Source organism: Diceros bicornis, chromosome 19, assembly GCF_020826845.1.
Source record: "Diceros bicornis minor isolate mBicDic1 chromosome 19, mDicBic1.mat.cur, whole genome shotgun sequence".
Classification (NCBI taxonomy): Eukaryota; Metazoa; Chordata; class Mammalia; order Perissodactyla; family Rhinocerotidae; genus Diceros; species Diceros bicornis.
In genome coordinates, this window is record NC_080758.1 from 36,905,388 (window position 1) to 36,925,306 (window position 19,919).

Here is a 19,919-nt window from a genome sequence, read left to right on the forward strand (position 1 = left end):
ATTGATCATTGAGGACTAAATTACATGTTAACAGTTACTCCTTATATTCAAATTAAGCTGATCCTAACTATCCCAGATAACCAAGCATGTTTTAGACTTTTTTTTTGTACAATTCTGATATAATGAAGCCAATAATAGGATCATAAGTGTCACCTAATACTTTTGTAAAGGCAATTCATTTTAATATTTGTATTCATCTATTTTGTATTTATTAACTTTTAAGAAAATTAATTTGCTTCTTAATTATGATTAATGTTAAGGTGAGGGATATCAAGACAAATAGCAGATGTTTGTTTTCTGTTTTCATTTTATTCCTGTTCAATTTGGTCTTTTTATGAACTCCAGAAAATTATTTTAAATTAGGTGGTGTTTTATTGATAAATAAATGTATTTATTGTATGTTTATGATAAATGTAAATAGATTGATCATGGCAAAGGCCTTAGGATTTGTGGAGTTCATAATTCATTAAAGACTAAATCCAGCACCACCACAATCTATTTTATTTCCAAATATAAGTATAGTAGAGATTTCAGAATTAATACCCAAGTTTTAGTATTATTAAATAACTACTTCCTAAGAATCAGTCATAAGTGGTGTGCATGCAAGTTCCTGACGTACAGTCAAGATTTTAAATCTTGAAAGGAAAAGGAGAACATTTTATAGCTTTATTTATTAGTCTATTCCTCTTATTCATTCTTGCCAGAAATTCTGGTGGAAAACATGGACATTATTTAAAAATTGATTTATATTAAAAAAATACAATTTTTAATGTCATCTTGTCTTTAGAGAATATTTTTTCTTGACTATAAAAGTTATAGTCACTATAAATATTTTAAAATACAGAAAAGTATTAAAGAAAATTAAAATCACCTAAAATTCCATCATCCAAATATAACTACTGCTTGTATTTTGGTATATGTCTCGCTAGTCTTTATCCCCTTTATGAAGTGTGTGTGGGGGCTGGCCCCGTGGCGTAGTGGTTAAGTTCAGCTCTGCTTCGGTGGCCTGAGGTTCAGGGGTTTGGATCCCAGGCATAGACCTACACTGCTCATCAGCCATGCTGTGGCAGCAACCCACATATAAAATAGAGAAAGACTGGCACAGATGTTAGCTCAGGGCTAATCTCCCTCAAGCAAAAAAAGAGGCAGATTGGTGACAGATGTTAGCTCAGGGTGAATCTTCCTCAGCAAAAAAAACCAAAAAACAAAAAACTGTGTGTGTGTGTGTGTAAGGAATATATATGTAATACATAAAAATTTGGATCATACATAACAATATGTTGAGAGCATTTGTATTTGCTTGAAAAGAGTTGTGAATATTTTTAGAAACTTGTCTAAATTTGCTATTGTTCAGCAAATAACTATTCATTTAAAGCATTATTTTTAATAGGCACGGAATATTTAAATACTATAATGTGTTGAACCAATTCCTTAGTGATGCTTATATAAGGCCGATATTTTGCTACCAAAAACAGTACAAGGATGAGTATCTTTGTATATAGATTTTGTATGCATTTATTTAGGATAAATCCTACTAGTAGAATTACTAGATCAAAGGGTATCAAATTACTAGATTTCAAGGCTATAGAAATGTGTTGCAAAATGGTTTTTCACCCAACTATACAAGAATGCCCTTACCCCTAACCCTCAACAGCATTGCTTATCATCATTTTCCTAGTCCTCCACTCTTTATGCTATTTGAAAAGGTTATTTAATGGCTTGATGAAAATGGAGGTATTTTTAGCAAATGGGGAAACTTATCATTAATGACGCAATATATGAGTGGCAAATTAGATTCTTACTTGAAGTAAAGCCACTTATTTAAAAGCTCCAGATGATCTAATGATTGCTGTCAATCTGTTTTTAGAAATATAAGGATATCTTATTTAAATATTGAAGAGCAAGGCATTGAAATGTACTTGATAGAATCAACTAATTGACTTTTTTTTTTTAATTTTATTTATTTATTTTTCCCCCAAAGCCCCAGTAGATAGTTGTATGTCATAGTTGCACATCCTTCTAGTTGCTGTATGTGGGACGCGGCCTCAGCATGGCCGGAGAAGCTGTGCGTTGGTGCGCGCCCGGGATCCGAACCCAGGCCGCCAGCAGCGGAGCACGCGCACTTAACCGCTAAGCCACGGGGGCGACCCCAGCTAATTGACTTTTTGTCAGTGGAAATTTTATCCCAACTCTGTGTTCTGGAAAACAGCTTTCATTGTTCTCATCCATGGAGTCATTTAAGGTCATGTGTTATTTGGTTTAATGGGATTTGTATGGTTGGATAGGGAAGGAATTAATTATTTATGAAACTTTTTTGTCATAAGATGAAGGTAAAGATGAAAGTTACACTTAAGAAAATTCAGAACTGAGCCATGGTGCGTTTCTGTTTACTTGAAGCCTATATGTTATCAAGTGGAAGCAAATGCTTTTTCAAACGAATTCGTTTGTTTACAAATAGAAACTAAAAATGGAGAATATCTTGGTTGCCTTGGGGGGGAGCTGCAGGATTAATTTAAAGTTTGTATTTATTGTTGGGGTGCAAAATTGTTAAAAGACATTTGGATCCTAGGGACAGATATACTACAGAAATATCTTGATTCCTCAAAGGAGCTTTGGAATAGAAGGACCGGAATTATCTGAATTCGTTTCTAGGTGTCATTCTATTCTGTACTTTTCTTTCTGTCTTTCTTTCATTCAGGTGGGCAAACATGTTGAATGCCCATCCCTTCAAGGCAGAGCTGTCCCTAGTGCATTTCAGGTTGATTTGGCAACTTGCTGGGCCTTTTAGGATAGATGTCTAGCTTCAGTAGGCCCAGTATATTCATTTCCTTGGGCTGCAAGAAATTACCGTAAACTAGTGGCTACAAACAGCAGAAATTTATTCTCTTACAGTTCTTGAGGCCAGAAGTCTGAAATCAAGGTGTCTGCAGGGCCAGGTTCCCTCCAGTCTCTAGGGGAGAATTGTTCCTGCCTCTTCCAGCTTCTGGTGGCTGCCAGCACTTCCTGACTTATGGCTACATCACTCCAGTCTCTGCCTCTGTGGTCACGTTGTCTCCTGCTCTTCTGTTTGTGTCAAATCTCACTCTGCCTCATTTTTACAAAGACACTTGTGATTGCATTTAGGGCCCACTGGGATGATCTGAGATAATCTTCCCATCTCAAGATCCTTACTTTAATCACATCTGCAAAGTCCTTTTTTGCCGTATAAAGTAACACAGATTTCAGAGATTAGAAGGTAGACATTTTGAGGGGGGCATTATTCAGCCCACCATACCCAAGACCTTAAATAGAGTTGATTTCATGTACTTCCCACTGTCCACTCTCTACCAGAGCATGAGGCATTGGTCCAGAAGCAAAAAATTCTTTGCCCAAGTTTTGATCCAACTGGCCTAGGATGGAGTCAACTCCAGGGGTAGAGTTGACTTCATATAGATCCAGCATATCTGGAATAGGTGGTCTGGTAAGTCTTGAAGACCACCCTTTAGGTCTAGCCGGGGAGACAAGACAGCAAGATGGAGGGCAGAGTGGGCCAACAAACAAATAGCCGCTTTTCCTTGGTTCTCCACCCCAACTGAATGGATGGACTGGATGGAAGGTCATCTTCATGGACAATGTGCATGTCCTACTTGAATATTTGGTCCCAGGCAACCTCCCTGAGCTCACCCGTCATCCTCCTACTAACTCCTTCAGTTCTCATCATCTTCTTTAGAGGGAGCTTTTTGCCACTTGCTGTGAAATGAGGACTTCTGGGACTCCTCTCTTGTTCCCTCCCTGCCGAGCTCTGCAGTCCAGGGAGTTTTTCCTCTGCAGCCAGTGCAATAGCTAATCCGTTCCAGTTACATAAGAATTTAGAAACAATGAGGCTATTTAAAAGCCCACTGGCCTCCTTCCAGTAACTGCTCAAGGTGTTTACGCTGGAAAAAGTGTGGAGTTATATGTCCATTCTTTGTGTAAATTCTCCTTTGCTCTCCATGTTCCTCGAGGAGAGGGTGGACTCTTTCCTGTGGGCTCTGTATGGTGAGGTGGTGTTCTAGGAGGTGAAGGAGGCAATTGAACCGTGAAGTATCTTGTAAGTGAGACCTCAGAAGGCCAGCCAGAGAATTTGAGAAGAGGAACTTTTGGCTTGGCATAGTTTTTTTTATCGCGTTTTTTATCTGTTAGCTGTGAATGGGGCTTTGAGATGACTGCAAAAAGGATAGACCTAGTTATAGAGTGGCCAATTTCCCCCTCCGTGCCTTTTAAAAGAAGTAACTGTTTGTCCCTTTAACTTTGTCTGGAGTCAGCTGGACTGCGACATGTACCTTCATTTGTTCCCATTTTAAAATCAATTAGCTGGATCAAACTGCTGTTAAACACAATTGGCTGGGTTTTCTAGTCTTAGGTCGTAGATGTAGCATCTACATAAAATAAGCCAACTGTCCCTAATGCCAGGCCCTAGGAAGTATTTCAGAGACAGTGCGAGAAACAGCATCCCCTCCCTTCAGTTTAAAATTGGGAAAATTCAGGATACTCCAATGTCATTTTGCAAAAATGCCTCTTACATTGTTCTGAACCCCCAAGCTCTGAAAAAGTAAGCAATGAAATGAGCTCCTCCCTCCACTGCAGATCTCTTGAGAGATTAAGGTCAAAACTACCCTCCTTCTTCAATTATCCGCCCCCCCCCAAGTCCTTCACATAATGAGACAATTATGATGAAATTAGTACCCAAGGTAGAGATGAGTATTTTAGGAGAAAGGCTAGGAGTGAAATCTGAGAAACATCATTTACTGGGGACTTATGTTGTGTATCCTTTCACTGAAAAGATCCTGGGAGAACCAGAGTTAAACCAATGAAAGACGATACAAGTTGATATAAGCTTTCTTTTCATTTTCATTTTAGATATGGGCTTTTTATATCAGAAGCCTCTTGTTGCTATTCCCTTTAAAATAAAACCAAAGGGAAATATTGAAAGGGATGGTTAGCGGGAGTGAAAAGATCATAGTACACATAAAGGTTTGCGGAAGAGAGATGTTTCACTCACCCTTCCTCCCAGTCTGGTAAAGCAAGGAGGCCACTATGTTGTTTTTCATCTGTCTTTAGTGCTAACGCTTAGGTCCCTGTAGTTGGTTATTCTCATGACGGATCACTAAACAACACGTCCATGACAGCCTGAGGGAGTCTGCAGGTCTGTTTTTTCCTGAAGATCTCTTTCATGTCATAGGAGGCATGAATGCACATTATGGCACTAGAAGCTTGCTTCTGAGCCACTTTTGGTGGAGGAGCTGTGTGTGTGCATGTTTGTGTGCATGCATGCATGTGCGTGCGTGTGTGTGTGTGTTTCTTAGACAGTGAGAAATGGACATGGACAAGACACAGAGAAAGACGAACTGAGAAGAACAGAGAGACAGAGAGAGATAGGAAGAGAGACCCAATTATAGTCATTGTTGGAGATACAACGACATGGACCAGCCTACACATGGACTGGGTAAAAGCACCTTCCCTTATCCCACTGTCTGCAGCCTCACTTATCTTGGCTTTCCACGGGAGGCCTCGGTGCTGATTAACAGCAGGCTACTTCCTACCTCATCTGGGGCTGGTTAGAATGCCCTTCATGCTTTGGCCAGCTTTTAGCCTGGTCGGTAATGAGTAATGGAGTAGTTCCTCCTTCAAACAGCAACCGTTGCCATTGTGAGGAAGCTACCTTGAAACTGACCTCATACATTCTTTGCTTTAAATTGTTTGGGGCTATAGAGTAGTGCATCTGCCTATCTGTATGATTTCAACTTTTTTTTTCTTTTTGAAATTTACATTCTTTTTTTCTACACAAGCAGCGCATAAAAGCAAGAATCTACTCCTATAATAAAAATGTCTAGCACAGAGATAACACTGAAGATACCTTAATTTTCAGCCCCAGTCCTTGTTCTCTCCCCAGAAGTAAGCAGGATCATAAATTTGGAAGGCCCTTTCCAAACATTTTAATAATTTACTTATATACTTATATATGTACCTAGAGAAATATGTAGGTTTGTCTTGTGTGCGTGGGTCTGAGTGTGTGTGTGTGTACTTACGTAAATGGTATTACACTGTTCATATTCTGTAGCTGTCTAGGTAAACGGTGTCCCACTGTTCATATTTCATATCATTTTGTGGCTTCCTGTTTTCATTGAATGATATGTGTTAGAGACCTTTCACAATCAGGTTTACCTCATCTTGTAAGATATGCCAGGATATGCAGGTACTAGATTTTTGTCCTTAATCTCTTTAGGTAGTGAATTAGATTGATTTGTTTTCAAAGTTGAAACATCTCGAATTATTCTTTCAATAACTTTCTGGAATAGATTTGTTTCTGTTGTACCTAGAATTTTTCCTCGGTGAGAATGACCTCTCAGGTTGGTTCATTTGTTTCTTATGAACCCTCTTGTGGTGTCATTGTCAGGATCTGATAACGAGACTTGTGAAATTGTTGGGGTAATAGTTTTACTTTTTTTTTATGTTCTGGAAAAATGTAGGTAGATAGGATTTACTTTTCCCTTGAAGATTTGGTAGAACTCACCTATAAAACCATCTGGGCCTAATCTTTTATTATTTTTTCAACATCTTCCAAGGTCACTGGTCTGTTTAAATGTTCTGCTTATTTTTGAGCCAAATTTATTTTAACTTTGAAAAACATCCACTTTATTTAGGGTTTCAAATATTTTGGTTAAAGTTGTACATGGTATTCTCTTACAATTTTCACCTTCTCCCCTTTGTAATTACATCACACTTTTCATCCTGAAGGTTGTGAGTTTATGTTTCCTCCACATCCACCCCCCCAACACTTGCCAAATTTTTATCTAATATATGGATATTCAGAAAACAATGAACTTTTACTCATCATTTGTATACTATTTTTTGACTACATATTACATATCTAGGTTTTGATGTATAACGCTCCCATCTTTTATTTCTAAGAAGTTTATAATTTCTGCTTTGACTATTCAGCTTAACTCAAGAATTATTTAGAAGTGTGTATGTATGTTTATGTTTAATTCCTATATGTACAGATTTTATGCACTTTCTGTCATTAATTTGTAAGTTGACCTAGTTGTGGTCAGTGAGCATGGCCACTCTAATTTCTGCCTTTTGAAAAACACTGAGATTTCCTCTATGGCTTAATCTTGATTAGATTTTGAGATTGTTATATGCCTGTGGGGTAAACTGGGGTACAAAGAGGGAATGAAGAAAAGACATATATACAGAGAGATTAGATTAAGCTCATTAAGTAGTGTTATTTAAAATATGTTGACTTGAGTCATTTAAATTGTTTTGGTTAAATCGGTATGATATTCAAATCCTCAATATTCTTACTTCTTTTGTCTTCTTATTCCATTAATTTCTGAGAATCATTGTCTCCTAATATGGTTGTGACTTTGCCAATTTCTCTTTGTATTTTCTCAGTTTTTCAATATATGTTTTGATGTGTGGTCACATGCTTAAATGTTATTGACTTTTAAATAAGTTTGATTGCTCCTTTTCTTAATATGATTTATCACTGTTCCTTGTTTTATTCCTCGAGGTCTATTTTGTCTAATATTATTGTTAAACCTGCTCCCTTTCCTTCTTAGCATGTGCTCTACCGTATTGTTGTTTTCATCTCTTAATTTTCAAACTTCCTATATAGTTTTTTTTTTTCACTGAGGAAGATTCGTCCTGAGCTAACATCTACTGCCACTCTTCCTCTTTTTGCTTAAGGAAGATTCACCCTGAGCCGACATCTGTGCCATTCTTCCTCTGTTCTGTGCGTGGGTCCCCGCCACAGCATGGCTGCTGGCGAGTGCTGTGGGTCCGCACCCAGGAACCGAACCCGAGCTGCCGAAGCAAAGCGTGCTGAACTTAACCACTAGGCCACAGGGCTGGCTCCTTCTATATAGTTTTTATTTTATAATATTTTGGTCAACAACCAGAATGATACCTAATTAGAAAGCCTATGTCTTTTGTAAATGAAATGAGCCAATTCGTGTTTATTATGGTTAGTAATATATTGTCATTTTATTTTGTGTTTTCCATTTATAATGCTTTCTTCTTGTTTTTTCTTTCTTCTCCTTTAATCTGTTTCTTTTTAAAGGTGGCTCAAGTTTCTTTGTTCCATTTTTTCCCCCATAATCATTTGCAAGTTATACTTTCCATTTTTAATTTTCTATAGGAAAATTCTTAAATTTTTAACACTCATAATCGAACTTCTATTTTTCTGCCAATGTCTAGACTTTTAAATACCTATATTCTATTCCTCAAATGGTTTTTATTTCCCTTTATTCCGTACTTCCTTCCCTCCAACCACCTCACTTGCCACAACTCCTGTATTGACATAATCTGGGATTTGGGAGCTAGATTATAATTTATCTTTTTTTTTTCTTTCTTTCTTTTTTGGTACAGAACAATAGGACTTAAGAGTAAGCTTTATTGTTTCTTTTTTTCTTTTTACTTTCTTTTCTCTTTTTCTCTCATCGTTACTTCCTATATCTCTCTTATTTCTCTGTATTTATTTTTCGCCATGCCAGAGTACATAATACATTAAATCTTTCAGAGTAGGTCATTCAGTCTTTCTAATTCCTTGCAGATCTGTAAATTTCTATATTTTTTCCTAAAAATTGAAATGTTATTTGGTTGGACACAGAATTTCAAGTCCAAAATTATTTTCCCTCAAAACTTTGAAGTTGTTGCCCCAATGTCTTCTCACGTGCAATATGGTGGACAATGTGTCTAATTTCAGTCTGATTGTCAATCACCTCTAAATTGTCTTCTCTCCATGCATCTCTGAGAAATTTTGTAACTTCTCTTCATATTTTCTATTCTTGTTGTCCCCTCAAGACATGTTTAGTGGGTGCATCTTTTCCCCTCCATTTATATTGCTTGCAATCAGTGGGCTTTTTTAGATTGAGGACTCAAGTATTCAGATTTCAGAACTGTTCGTCTACTGTTGCTGTGATTATTCCCATCATTCCGTTGGCTCTACTTTCTCTTGTTCTGATAGAAGTTCTTCTATTAGGTGGTTGTTGAACCTTCTGTTTCCATTTTCCACCTCCAAATTTCAGTCATACTTTCTGTATTTCCTTTTGTGTTGCATTCTGTGAGAATTCCTTGGCTCAACACTTCATCTGAGTTCTCTTTACAGTTCGGCCCACCTATTAAGAGTTTGATTTCTACAGTCTTTTTTAAATTTCTAGAATCTGTAGTTAATTGTGTTTTCAGAACAGAATGTACTCTCTCCTCCCTCTGAGGGTCTCAGCCATACTTAAGCCAAAGTTAGTTCTATTTGTCCTGTTAACTCTGTTTCCTTGGGTGCAAGTTTGTCTGCCTATTCTATCTTCCATATTCTGGGCATCGCTTAAATATTTGGTGATTCTTGGTGGCATGCTCACCTTTTTATTTAAGATGTCCTACTTACTGCTATTGCATGTTCACCATTGTGCATGATGCTGAGAACGGTGAGTAAAAGGAACACCCCGTTTTTCCACCCCGTTTTTTGCAGGCAGCCGCCCTGAACAGTGTCCAGTCTCTCTCGCTGCCTACGCTAGAGAGCAGACTTTCTGTTGTTCCCTGCATGGCGTAAGTGAGGAGGGGGTGATAGAGGGCTAAGAAGAAGACCAAGAGCAATAAATTCTGTCTACTCCTACTTGATTCTGCCGCCCATCGCCCTGTGGACTCTTCCTGCCCATGCATTCACCTTCAGGCTCACACTGTAGGCTCCTAGAACCGCTCGCTCTTTGCATCGGGCCTCTTCTATATATAGGTTTAGGTTTGTGGTGTCTTTCTTTTATCTAATGCCGTCACATTTAATATATATAAAACCTTATTATTTTATATGATTTGAAGACAGAGGAGAAGCTTTCCTCTGGGGTTTCTTGATGACATTATTTCTCCACGTTTAGCAATAAAGAGAAGGAAAGTTGGGGTCAGATGTAGGGAAGGAAAAAAAGGACAATTTATGGACTTGTTCCGTGTGTTTGAAGAAAAGCTTTGGCAAACACATAAATAAAGTGATTAACCTTCGATCTTTACTTTTTTGTAGTTTTGTATACTAATGAGATATTCTTTTTCATTTTCAGGTGTTGAATATAATCATGGCCAAACCTTACGAATTTAACTGGCAGAAGGAAGTCCCTTCCTTTTTGCAAGAAGGAGCAGTTTTTGACAGATATGAAGAGGTAAAGAAGTATTATTAATCTTTTATCTCAAAACATTCTTATAATTATTTCATTTTAATTACGGTATTGAGTAAATATTCTTTGACATAAGTAAGAAGATTTTTGAGATTTATAAGTTGGAATAGTTGGAAAGAGGCAAGTTATGAGATATAATAATCATGATAATGATGCTGTAATTTATTGAGTACTCACCATGTGCCAGATATAATAATAATGATAATAATATAAATTATTGAGTTCTCACTCGGTGCCAGACAACCTTCTAAGCACTTTATGTGTATTATTTGTTTAATTCCTCACGGCAACTTTATAAGGTTGTTTTACAGATGAGTTTCATGTAGTAATAGCTTTTGCTTAATGAAGTGCTTTTGGCAGGCTTTCTACATAAAAATTTCTATTTGTTATCAATGTAATAGTGATTGGACTTTGTGCTAGTCATTTGCTTTGCTCCTTTCATTCGTACAGACTAGTTTGACCAAAGCTTTACATGCCTCTGCTTCTGTCATTTAGTGTTTGTGCCTTTACAAGGTGTTGATGGTTCCAGACTTTCTATAGAGCAGGGGCTTGGGGCCACCAAGCTGTTCAGAAGGTTTAGGAAGGTGAGTTGAAGCCCCATTAGCATTGTAAATGCATTGTTTTTCTCAGATTGTACTGTTATTTGAGGTGACTTGGGGAGTCATGATGAAATTGGTGTTGCGGCCTAGGCAAAGTGAAATCTGAAACTTGTTAAGACTTCATTTAGAGTCAAAGTTGGTGCCTTTCAAAATCCATGGAATGTATGTGGTGGCTAATTGTGGTGGCGTTTCCAGAGCGTCAGATTGTCAGGCCTTTTCATGAGGTCTGTGGGCTGACATGACTCAGTACTGTTGACTTGTATTATAATACTCTCTAGATTTATACCATAGTTGCTTTGTAAGTAAACAGAATTGAGAAAGGCAAAGGATGGGCCCAAATGTGGTCGCTATTCCTTGTATTGAAGTAAAGTATTGAAGTGACAGCTGTTTATATAACAAAATTTATTGCTTCCCAGAAAGAACAGCTAACTGCGTTTTGTGATAAAAAGAAACAGAAAATAGTATTCCACCACCTGGAGGCAACCACCATTAATATTTTGGCAGTTTTCTTCTAGTCTTTTTTCTATTTGTTTTTCTTTTTTTCATCTTCCATAGTTGTGATCATAGAGTAATCTTTTGAAAATATAAATAAGAACCTGTTCTTCCTCTATTTAAAATGCTTCCATGACTCTCTGTTGTAGGATAATGGAAACTCATCAGAATGAAATACAAGGCCTTCCAAAATTTGACTCCTGCCTAATTCTATAGCTTCATTTCCCACCAGTTTCTTACACACGCCATCTGCTTTAGCCATAACAATTCACTTACAATTCCCCCAAGAGACTATTCTGTTACATGCTTTGTGCATGCTGCTCCCTCTTCCTGCATGCACTTGTTCCTCCTTATTTGACTGGTGAACTCCTATTCATCCTTCAGAACCCAGAAGAGAAATTTCCACGTCTGTGATATCTTCCTTGACCCATTCAATAAGAATTGATAACTCCCTTGTGCCACCACTAACCTACCCTTGCACATATTACACTGCATTCACATTTTATTTAATATTTTTGTCTCTCCTACTGTACTCTGAGTTTCTTAAAATCAAGGACCGTATTTTATTTATCTTTCTCTAGGGACTAGCAGAATACCTGAAACTGCCAAACTCACTGTAGATATCTAGTATCAAAAGAGATTTTAGATAGAATTGATTCTAACTCCATCTGGTTTTGTTATCTGTTCATTTTCTTGATAATTGAAATAGTGAGATGACTTGATAATCCTTGAGATTGATCCCCTGTGTGGGGATCTGAACTTCAACAAATTCAAAATATTAGGATAAACCATATGACATTTTCATCTTTAAGTTAAAAATTATTGTCGGGGGAAGAGGGAGAATCTCCCTCCGCCCTTTCCCTTAAGGTTCTTCTGGCTGGCCAAATAATCAACAAGACAGGTTAGCAGGAGAAAATAATACCAAGTTTAATAACATGTATACATGGGAGAAACTCAGAAATGAGCAACTCGTCCCTCTGTCTAAGCTGCTTGCTTAAGTATTGCAGCTAAAGGCGAGGAGCGTGTTGGGGGTGGGTACTGGCCTGGGACTTCAGAGGGCAGGAGGACAATTCTTTTCGGGGTCATCTATAGATAATGTGGTCAGGGAGAGACAGAGTTTTTTTGATAAAAGAGGCTTGGTGCCCCTCCCATTGTAACATCTATTTTACATTATCTTTATAGCCATCATGATAGAAGATCTGTTCCAGGAAGGAGCCACCATGTCAAATTCTTTAGGCAGTTAGTGGGGGAGGTCAAATGTCCTTCAGAGAAAACAATCAAGGTAAAGAGATATATTTCAGGGTGGCCAAATCTTTTTTTTTTTTTTTTTTAAAGATTTTATTTATTTTATTTTTTCCCCCCAAAGCCCCAATGGGTAGTTGTATGTCGTAGCTGCACATCCTTCTAGTTGCTGTATGTGGGACTCGGCCTCAGGATGAACGGAGAAGTGGTGCCTCGATGCGCACCCGGGATCCGAACCCGGGCCACCAGCATCGCAGCGCGCGCACTTAACCACCAAGCCACAGGGCCGGCCCATGGGTGGCCAAATCTTGATCTCCCACATTATCAATATCAACAATTCAGTATAGTTCAAGCCTAATACAAAGTAAATTTATTGCAATTGACTACTTTTATCCACTTTACACAACTTGGCAAAGAAGGTCAAGAACTGGCTTAGATGCATTTCCAAGTCTTTGTCCCAGGTAAGCCAGGTCTAGATTAGGTACCAGTGTCACCAAGATGGTGACCATTGCCCCTCATTTTGAGCTGGTGAGAGACATCTCTCTCTGAATCTGCTAGAGTGTCCCAAAAGATTTGCGGTTTTCCAAGGCAGTTTCCCAGGTTCTGGAAATCTATAGGATAATTAAAAAACACTGCATGGCTCCCGACTACTTTGAGAAAGTCATTTTGAAGAGATTAAATGTAACCAGTGGCTGAGTATTTCTACTACTGTCATATAAGCAGAAACATGTTAGAGAGAAAGTACTTTTTTTGATAAATAAAGTGAAATGTGATTTGATGAGCTGAAAGTTCATCATCATTGAATCATTTTTATTTCTCATGATGTTTTTCTTTGGTTATTAATCAACGCAGAAATCAGAAATTCAGAAAATACTGATTACTTGTGCCTCTAATGGCATTTGCTTTTCTTCCAGGTTCCTCTGAAAACGAGGTAAAGCTAGAAGGAAAGAAATCTTAGCAAGTATTAAATACAGTCTAGCTAAGCTTTCAAGTTTAAGTGCTATTTTACTAGGATTTCAAGCAAAAAAGTTGTTTTAACTTCATAAAGTAAATACATTTCTTCCTAACCATGTATCAAACCAGAAAGCCAAATAGTATTTCATGCTGCACTGTTGCCAGTTTTTCTTATTATTTCCCAATCCTGTAAGATTCAGTGCTTTGGAGCCACGCTATTGAAATAATCAAGCAACAAAACTTAAGTAGGAAAGGTTTGTTCCTATGGTTTGTGCGTGAACAGCAGTGAGAAATGACAGCTGACAGCATGTGGGAGGAGGAACAGGAATTAGAGAAAACAAATCCTGAGCATCCCAAAAGCTTCATAGCAAAGGGACCATTTCTAAAGAGGCCTAGATGCCTCTTTAGACGTGTGATGACTAACGTTATCATGAGGGCCTGAAGTATCAGGTCAACATGACATTCCCTTCCGTGTATCGGTTTAAAGAAGGCAGGGAAGGGTTTAAGCAGTGGGTGAGCACTCACCAGGTCGGGAGAAAAAGTGTTTACTAGTCACTGTTTTAAAAATATATATTATTTTGTCAATAAATGTGATCAGTGCAACTGCATTTAAGCATTATTGTATTATTTCTCCATTATTGAGGGATTTCTTTTGAGGTAGCCAAAAATGTCAGAAACCGTATAATGAAGCAGCCTGCATTGGGACCTCTGATTGTATTCCCATGCCGCTTCTAAATCTGTTTTTTATCTAACTTGGCTTGACTTATAAGTTACTTAAATGCAAAATGCATTTTGTTTCCTAAGTGATGCTTGTTATTAAATCTTTAAAATAGAGATTTTTCTGTTGCAGAGGAGCGAGACAGCAGTGCTTTTTAAAACACATGCAACCCAAATGTCTCTGACTCAGCGATCTCCTGACTTTCCTTTCATATCCATGTTAAAGAAGACCCCATCCCCTGGCTACTCAGGGCCCTCCCCAGTCTCTCCTAGAATTCCTGGGTGCACACTCTCTTGGTCATTACTCATATCCTCAATGCCTTCTTAGCTCTCTATTCCCAGGACTGTTCCCTGCTTTAGTTTGTTTCTCACCCTGAGCCTATTATATCATCAAATCCCAGGAAGAAGGATATTGTGGGAAATAGACTTTTACTAAAGATTTGGTGGTGGTGCAGGAGAGTTGCAGCACACAGCAGGACACACTTGAAATATCAGAGATCGCTCTGCGTAAAGGTCGTTAGTCCACGCTGCCAAGGGGTGTCCCACATTGTCTTCTCCTTTTGCCCCACTTCTCTACCAAGCTGCATGTTCCTGTTTCTTTTCCTTTCTTTTAAATCTCTCCCCAAGAGTCCTTTTACAATTCACCTTTTTCCTCTTTTCCACATGCCTCTTCTCTAAATTGGAAAAAAAAAAAAAATTTTTTTTTTCCCCCTCTCAAGCCAAAGGAGAAAAACAGAAAATTCTAGTCCCTTCTCACTCTGAGCAGCTTGGCTCCCTTTTCACCTCCATCTCTCCAGCCCAGACTCTCCTGAGACTTTCCCTTTTGCGTAACTTTGAAGGGCAATGTATGTAGTTAAAACAAACAAAATTTAAAAAGAGCTTGATCCTTAAGAAGAAGAATATCCTACTGTCCCTCTAGATAAGTGGTCACCAACAGATCTTGGCAGTGATGGAAGCGGTCTGTATCTGTGCGTTACCACGTGCAGCTGTTCAGGGCTGACAATGTGCTGTTCAGCACTTGAAACGTGACTAGTGGGACTGAGGACCTGAGTTTCTAGTTTTGTTTACTTTTAACTAATTTTAATTTAAACTTACATAGCTACATGTGGCTGGTGGCTGTCTTATTGGACAGCACATTTCTAGACAATCAGCTCAAACTTTAACCAGATTTTAAAATACCGTCCTCCTTCTCCAACACAAAGAAAGAATTCTCTGTTCACTTAATTGAAATCTGCAATTTTTATCAGCCATTTCTTCTTAGCAGCAGCCAAACAGAGATTTAAATGTCTTATAGATGACTCACCTCAGCCACTACCGCCCCACCCGTGCCACATCATAGATCCCAGCTCAGGCCACCCCTTTTTCTCACCCATGGGACTTTATTGTATCTGAGGCAGGCTGCCCAGATAGAATCCCTTTGGAGCCTGTTGGTGCTTACAGCTGGTGCCAGGACGACGGAAACAATTATTGCAGTTGCCAGACCCCGGGGAGTCTGCAGGATCAATGCAAACTTAAAGTAGGGCCTAGTGGGCCAGGCTGAATTTGGCCTCTTTCCAAAGCGGTTCTGAAATCAAATGGTGGGCCGTGCAGTCAAGCTCTGAGAAATCTAGGCAGCCTACACACCCCAGGCTGCTCATCAGTGAAGCAAAGAATTTTCCAAATATAATTTTCAAAAAACTAAAAACAACCCTCATAGAAAGTATTTTGACTTAAAGATTTATTTAACTCCTCGGTGAGGACACCAGCAGGATGCTAAAGCTAGTTCTAAGAGCGTTGGAGGAAGAAAGTTTTATATATGTCGTTAGGAAAGCCGATCAGGTTTTGTCAATTAGATTCAAAACTAGTTACTGCCCTACAGGGCAATAAAACTGTAACTTCTGTGGTTATGTTTTCTACCAGACACAAATCACATGCATCTTTATAAAACAAAAAACAGTTGTAACTTATCCAGCTAATTTCAAAGAATCTGGGCCCTAAACAATAATAAATAGTGAGTCAAACAAAGGTATGCTCTTCTATGGAAATCATTCTTTGGTAGGCCTCTTAGTGCTGCTGTATAATGTTGAAAGGATATATAACCATTTTTTATCTTATTTCCAAGTTTTGTATAGTTTAAACTGAACTGTACCTACAGGGTCAGGATATTGTGCTCAAAGAGTAGAAAGTGGAATTGTAGCACATTACTTGAATTTATAGTGAAAAATACTTACAGAGTCATCATAATGACAATAATCATGATAATATTTATTAGTCTTTCAACTTTTAGAATCAGCCTAAAGGTAGACAAAACGTTTCATTATTATTGACAAAACAGAATGAAAAAGCTATTAACTTTATCTACGCAAAGTAAGGGTTCACCTAGATGTTGGAAAGTAGATGGGGTTGGAGACGTGGAGGAAAAACCAGAGGGTTAATATTCTCTGTGGGAAGTAATGTTGATAGTTGAGGGTGTATGAAGTAGAGGCTTGTGGCTATTATTTAAGGTGTAAAAGTTGCCAGTCACAAAACCAAAAATCATATAATTTCAAGTTCAAAAGGTCGGGGGAGAAAAAGTAGAGAAATGAGTTAAATGAAGTTTAATTTCTGAATTTTTATGCTAAGGAACCTATACTACATGTGCCTGGTGGATATTAGTTCAGTTATTATCTGTCTTGCCGTAAGTCCCACTTTCTTCAAACTCTAGTTCCTACTAGAATTGGACATTTAAAGAAAAACAAAAAATGTGTTGATATCACTTTATTATCCACCAAATTAACTCCAGCCATCACAGTTTGAAATGACTGGCCCTCAGGATGTGGCCCCAGATGCCCTGCCACCCTCACCCCTATCCTTTCCCCCATAGTCAGGTTGTGTTGAGGAAAGTGGTGGAAGGTGCTCCTTGTGGTGTGAGAAGACCAGAAGGGGCAAGAGGGACCAGGGGACTGACCCAGGAGGGCTCAGAGAGCAGGCCCCCTTCGGGCTGAATCTTGATTGGTGAGTCAATCAGCCAATCAAAGCACAGCTAAGAAAAGGGGAGAGTCCACAACTTTTGCAAGAACATGGGTATGGAAGTGGGGACAGTGGCTTGTCCAGCTGGGGCAGAGGGGAGGGTGGTGGAGTGCAGGAGCTGAAGCTGCAGAGATGGGCAGTGTCCACACCACAAATGGCTTTACTTTCCAGCCTAAGGCATTAGCACTAGATCTGGAAGGCTATTGGGAGCCTTTGATGGGTTTTCAGCAGGGAAGGGTAAAGTCTGAATGATGAGTGGAATGTGAGCATAGCTGGATTCATTGTGTGAATAGTCTGGGAGGATAGAGATGAGATTGAAGGATAGACAGTCAGTAAGACACATGGGAAATAAGAGGAGACGATGAGTATGGGAATGCATTAGAGGATTTTCTAACCTGGTGATAGAAGGGGAGGTAGAGTAAGGAGTGTAAGATGAGATCGAGATTTCTAGCACAGGAAGCTGGGTGGGCTCTGATGCAGGCTAAGAGAATGCCAGACATGAAGTACATTTCCGGATGTGCTTATGTTGTTCCTCTTCCTGAAATAAATGGTATTTATCATCATATCTTCTGTAGTACCTAAGATACATTTTGCATGTAATAGAAATCACAAGTTTTAGTTAAAAATAAAGTGAGCAAAAGGGAATTGAAAAACATAGTAAACTAGCTATGAGGATGAACCAATGGATGCATTTTCCTCCTTTCTCAGTCCTCCATTCTCAGGGCCACTGTCGGCATCCTGGTTGGAGCGGGCATCATGAGCAAGGGAATGGTAAGAAAGGAAATGTGAGAAGTCGACAGAGGCCTCAAGGAGCTTGGATTTCTTTCTGATTGTTATGGGAAGCCATTTTCCACAGGGACTGACATGATGTGATTTACGTTTTGGAGACAGTTACTTTGGCAGCTGTGTGGAGAATGGTTGGGGCAGGGTGCCAAAGTGCATGTTGGAGATATGAAAGTGTGGTTGGAGAACACCAGGACTTAATTTAAGGAAGGTGAGCTAGAGTCTTAGTCCTTCCTCTTACTGGCTGTATCTCCATAGGCAACTTGCTTAACATCTCTGCGCTAGAAAAGAGGAGATGTTAAGGTGGGTGGTTCTGAAAAGTATGCTTTTCACCTAAGGAATCTATGATTCTACGCCCATCTGCCTTCAGTTACCGTTCTTGTCATCACAGCCATGCGACTTCTTCCTTGCATGATAAGAAAGCTGTGACCAGGTGCCTGTGCACTTAATCAGTTGGCCTGAACACTGATGCAAGCTACAAGAGCTAGCATCAGCCAGGTTTTTGCAAAACACCCAGACCTGTCTCTTCCTCTAGACCAGCCTTTGAAACAACAGTGCTGATAATGTGATCTGTGCTCTCAAACCCCAAAGCGTGGAGCTCATTATCATCCAAGCATGAGACGTTTAAGGAAAGGTCTGTGCGGTTTGGAGATTTCCGGAAAGTAAGTAAACTTGAAGACAAAAGACTCTGGTTTGAGCCTTGACCCTGACATTTACAAGTTACGACCTTGAGTAAGTCCTCTTACCTGTCTGAGTGGAGCATCTGTCTCGTCTCAAATGGGCACAGGATACCTGTGCCAGAGGCTCCTGGTAGGTGTGTACAAGGCGCCCAGTGTGTGTGGATGCCTCTTCAGAGCAGAGGCTCTGCCGTGGTTGAGACCATGTCTGTTTTGTAAAAGGTTCAGCCAATAACTCAACGAACACTGTTGCCAACCTTAAAGAGCTGTTATCAGTCAGCCTTTAACATTAATAATCAGACTCCTAAAGTTGCTGCCAGTAAATGGCTTTTAACTTCTGCCTTTTATTCTTTGTCGTAACTCAGAGTAAGGGGTTGATTAAGCAGTCCAGGATAATCCCAGGTTATTACTACATAGATCCTTAGTGCACATTTGTTCCTTTACTTGTGGGAAAGATTAGAGGAGCAATTTCAAATCACGGTTTACTGACCCGCCCTCCATCACCATCTGCCTCTGAGTGTGAGCTGGAGGAAGAGGGAGCCACTGCTCTTGATGAAAAGGAAGCTGTGCCTTGATTGGAGCAATGAAAACATGTATTTTAAATGGGCTGTACACCAAAGAGTGCTGAGTTGTACAGATATCTAGAGATTTGGATAATGGAGGAGTCTAGAAGTACTGGAACAATCAGACGGTTTCCCCAAGGAGAGATTGCCAGACCTCAGGTTTGACTGGCTGGCAGGTCAAGTTGTAGGAAGGCACAGAGGACAAGAGTGAGCATGGTGTGAAGTACCCCTAGGCGTGACATCCACTCTGGAATGAAGTGGTGAGGCCTGAAAAGGAAGGAAGAGCCTGCGTTAGGAATGTGAAGAGACAAGGGTTTAAAAGGATCAATTATTGGTCACTAATTGTATGATCTTTGGATGCATAATGTAGGGGAAGAGGGAGAATTCCCCTCTACCCCTTCCCTTCAGGTTCTTGTGGCTGGCCAAATCATTAACAAGACAGGTTAGCAGGAGAAAATAATACCAAGTGTAATAACATGTATACATGGGAGAAACTCAGAAATGAGCAGCTCGTCCTTCTCTCTAAGCTGCTTGCTTAAGTATTGTAGCTAAAGGCGAGGAAGGTGTTGGGGGTGGGTGGTGGTTTGGGATTTGAGAGGGGAAGAAGACAATTCACATGGAGATAGAAATGCAAATGTTTGTCTGACAACTCTTTTCAGGGCCACCTATAGAGAATGTGGCCAGGGAGAGAGAGAATTTTTGATAAGAGGGGCTTGGTGCCTTTCC

At 39.3% G+C, this 19,919-nt stretch overlaps 1 protein-coding gene across 7 annotated transcripts in view; it reads left to right on the plus strand.

Annotated features, from left to right (window-relative positions):
• PLCB4 (phospholipase C beta 4) overlaps nt 1-19,919 on the plus strand; it is a 396,094-nt gene that overhangs the window by 217,243 nt on the left and 158,932 nt on the right. For all 7 annotated transcript variants that reach the window (XM_058563196.1, XM_058563198.1, XM_058563200.1 and 4 more), the window contains one exon: nt 10,065-10,163. In XM_058563196.1, the coding sequence (XP_058419179.1) occupies nt 10,080-10,163 (84 nt within the window). In that variant the 5' untranslated portion in view covers nt 10,065-10,079. The remainder of the gene's footprint in view (nt 1-10,064; nt 10,164-19,919) is intronic.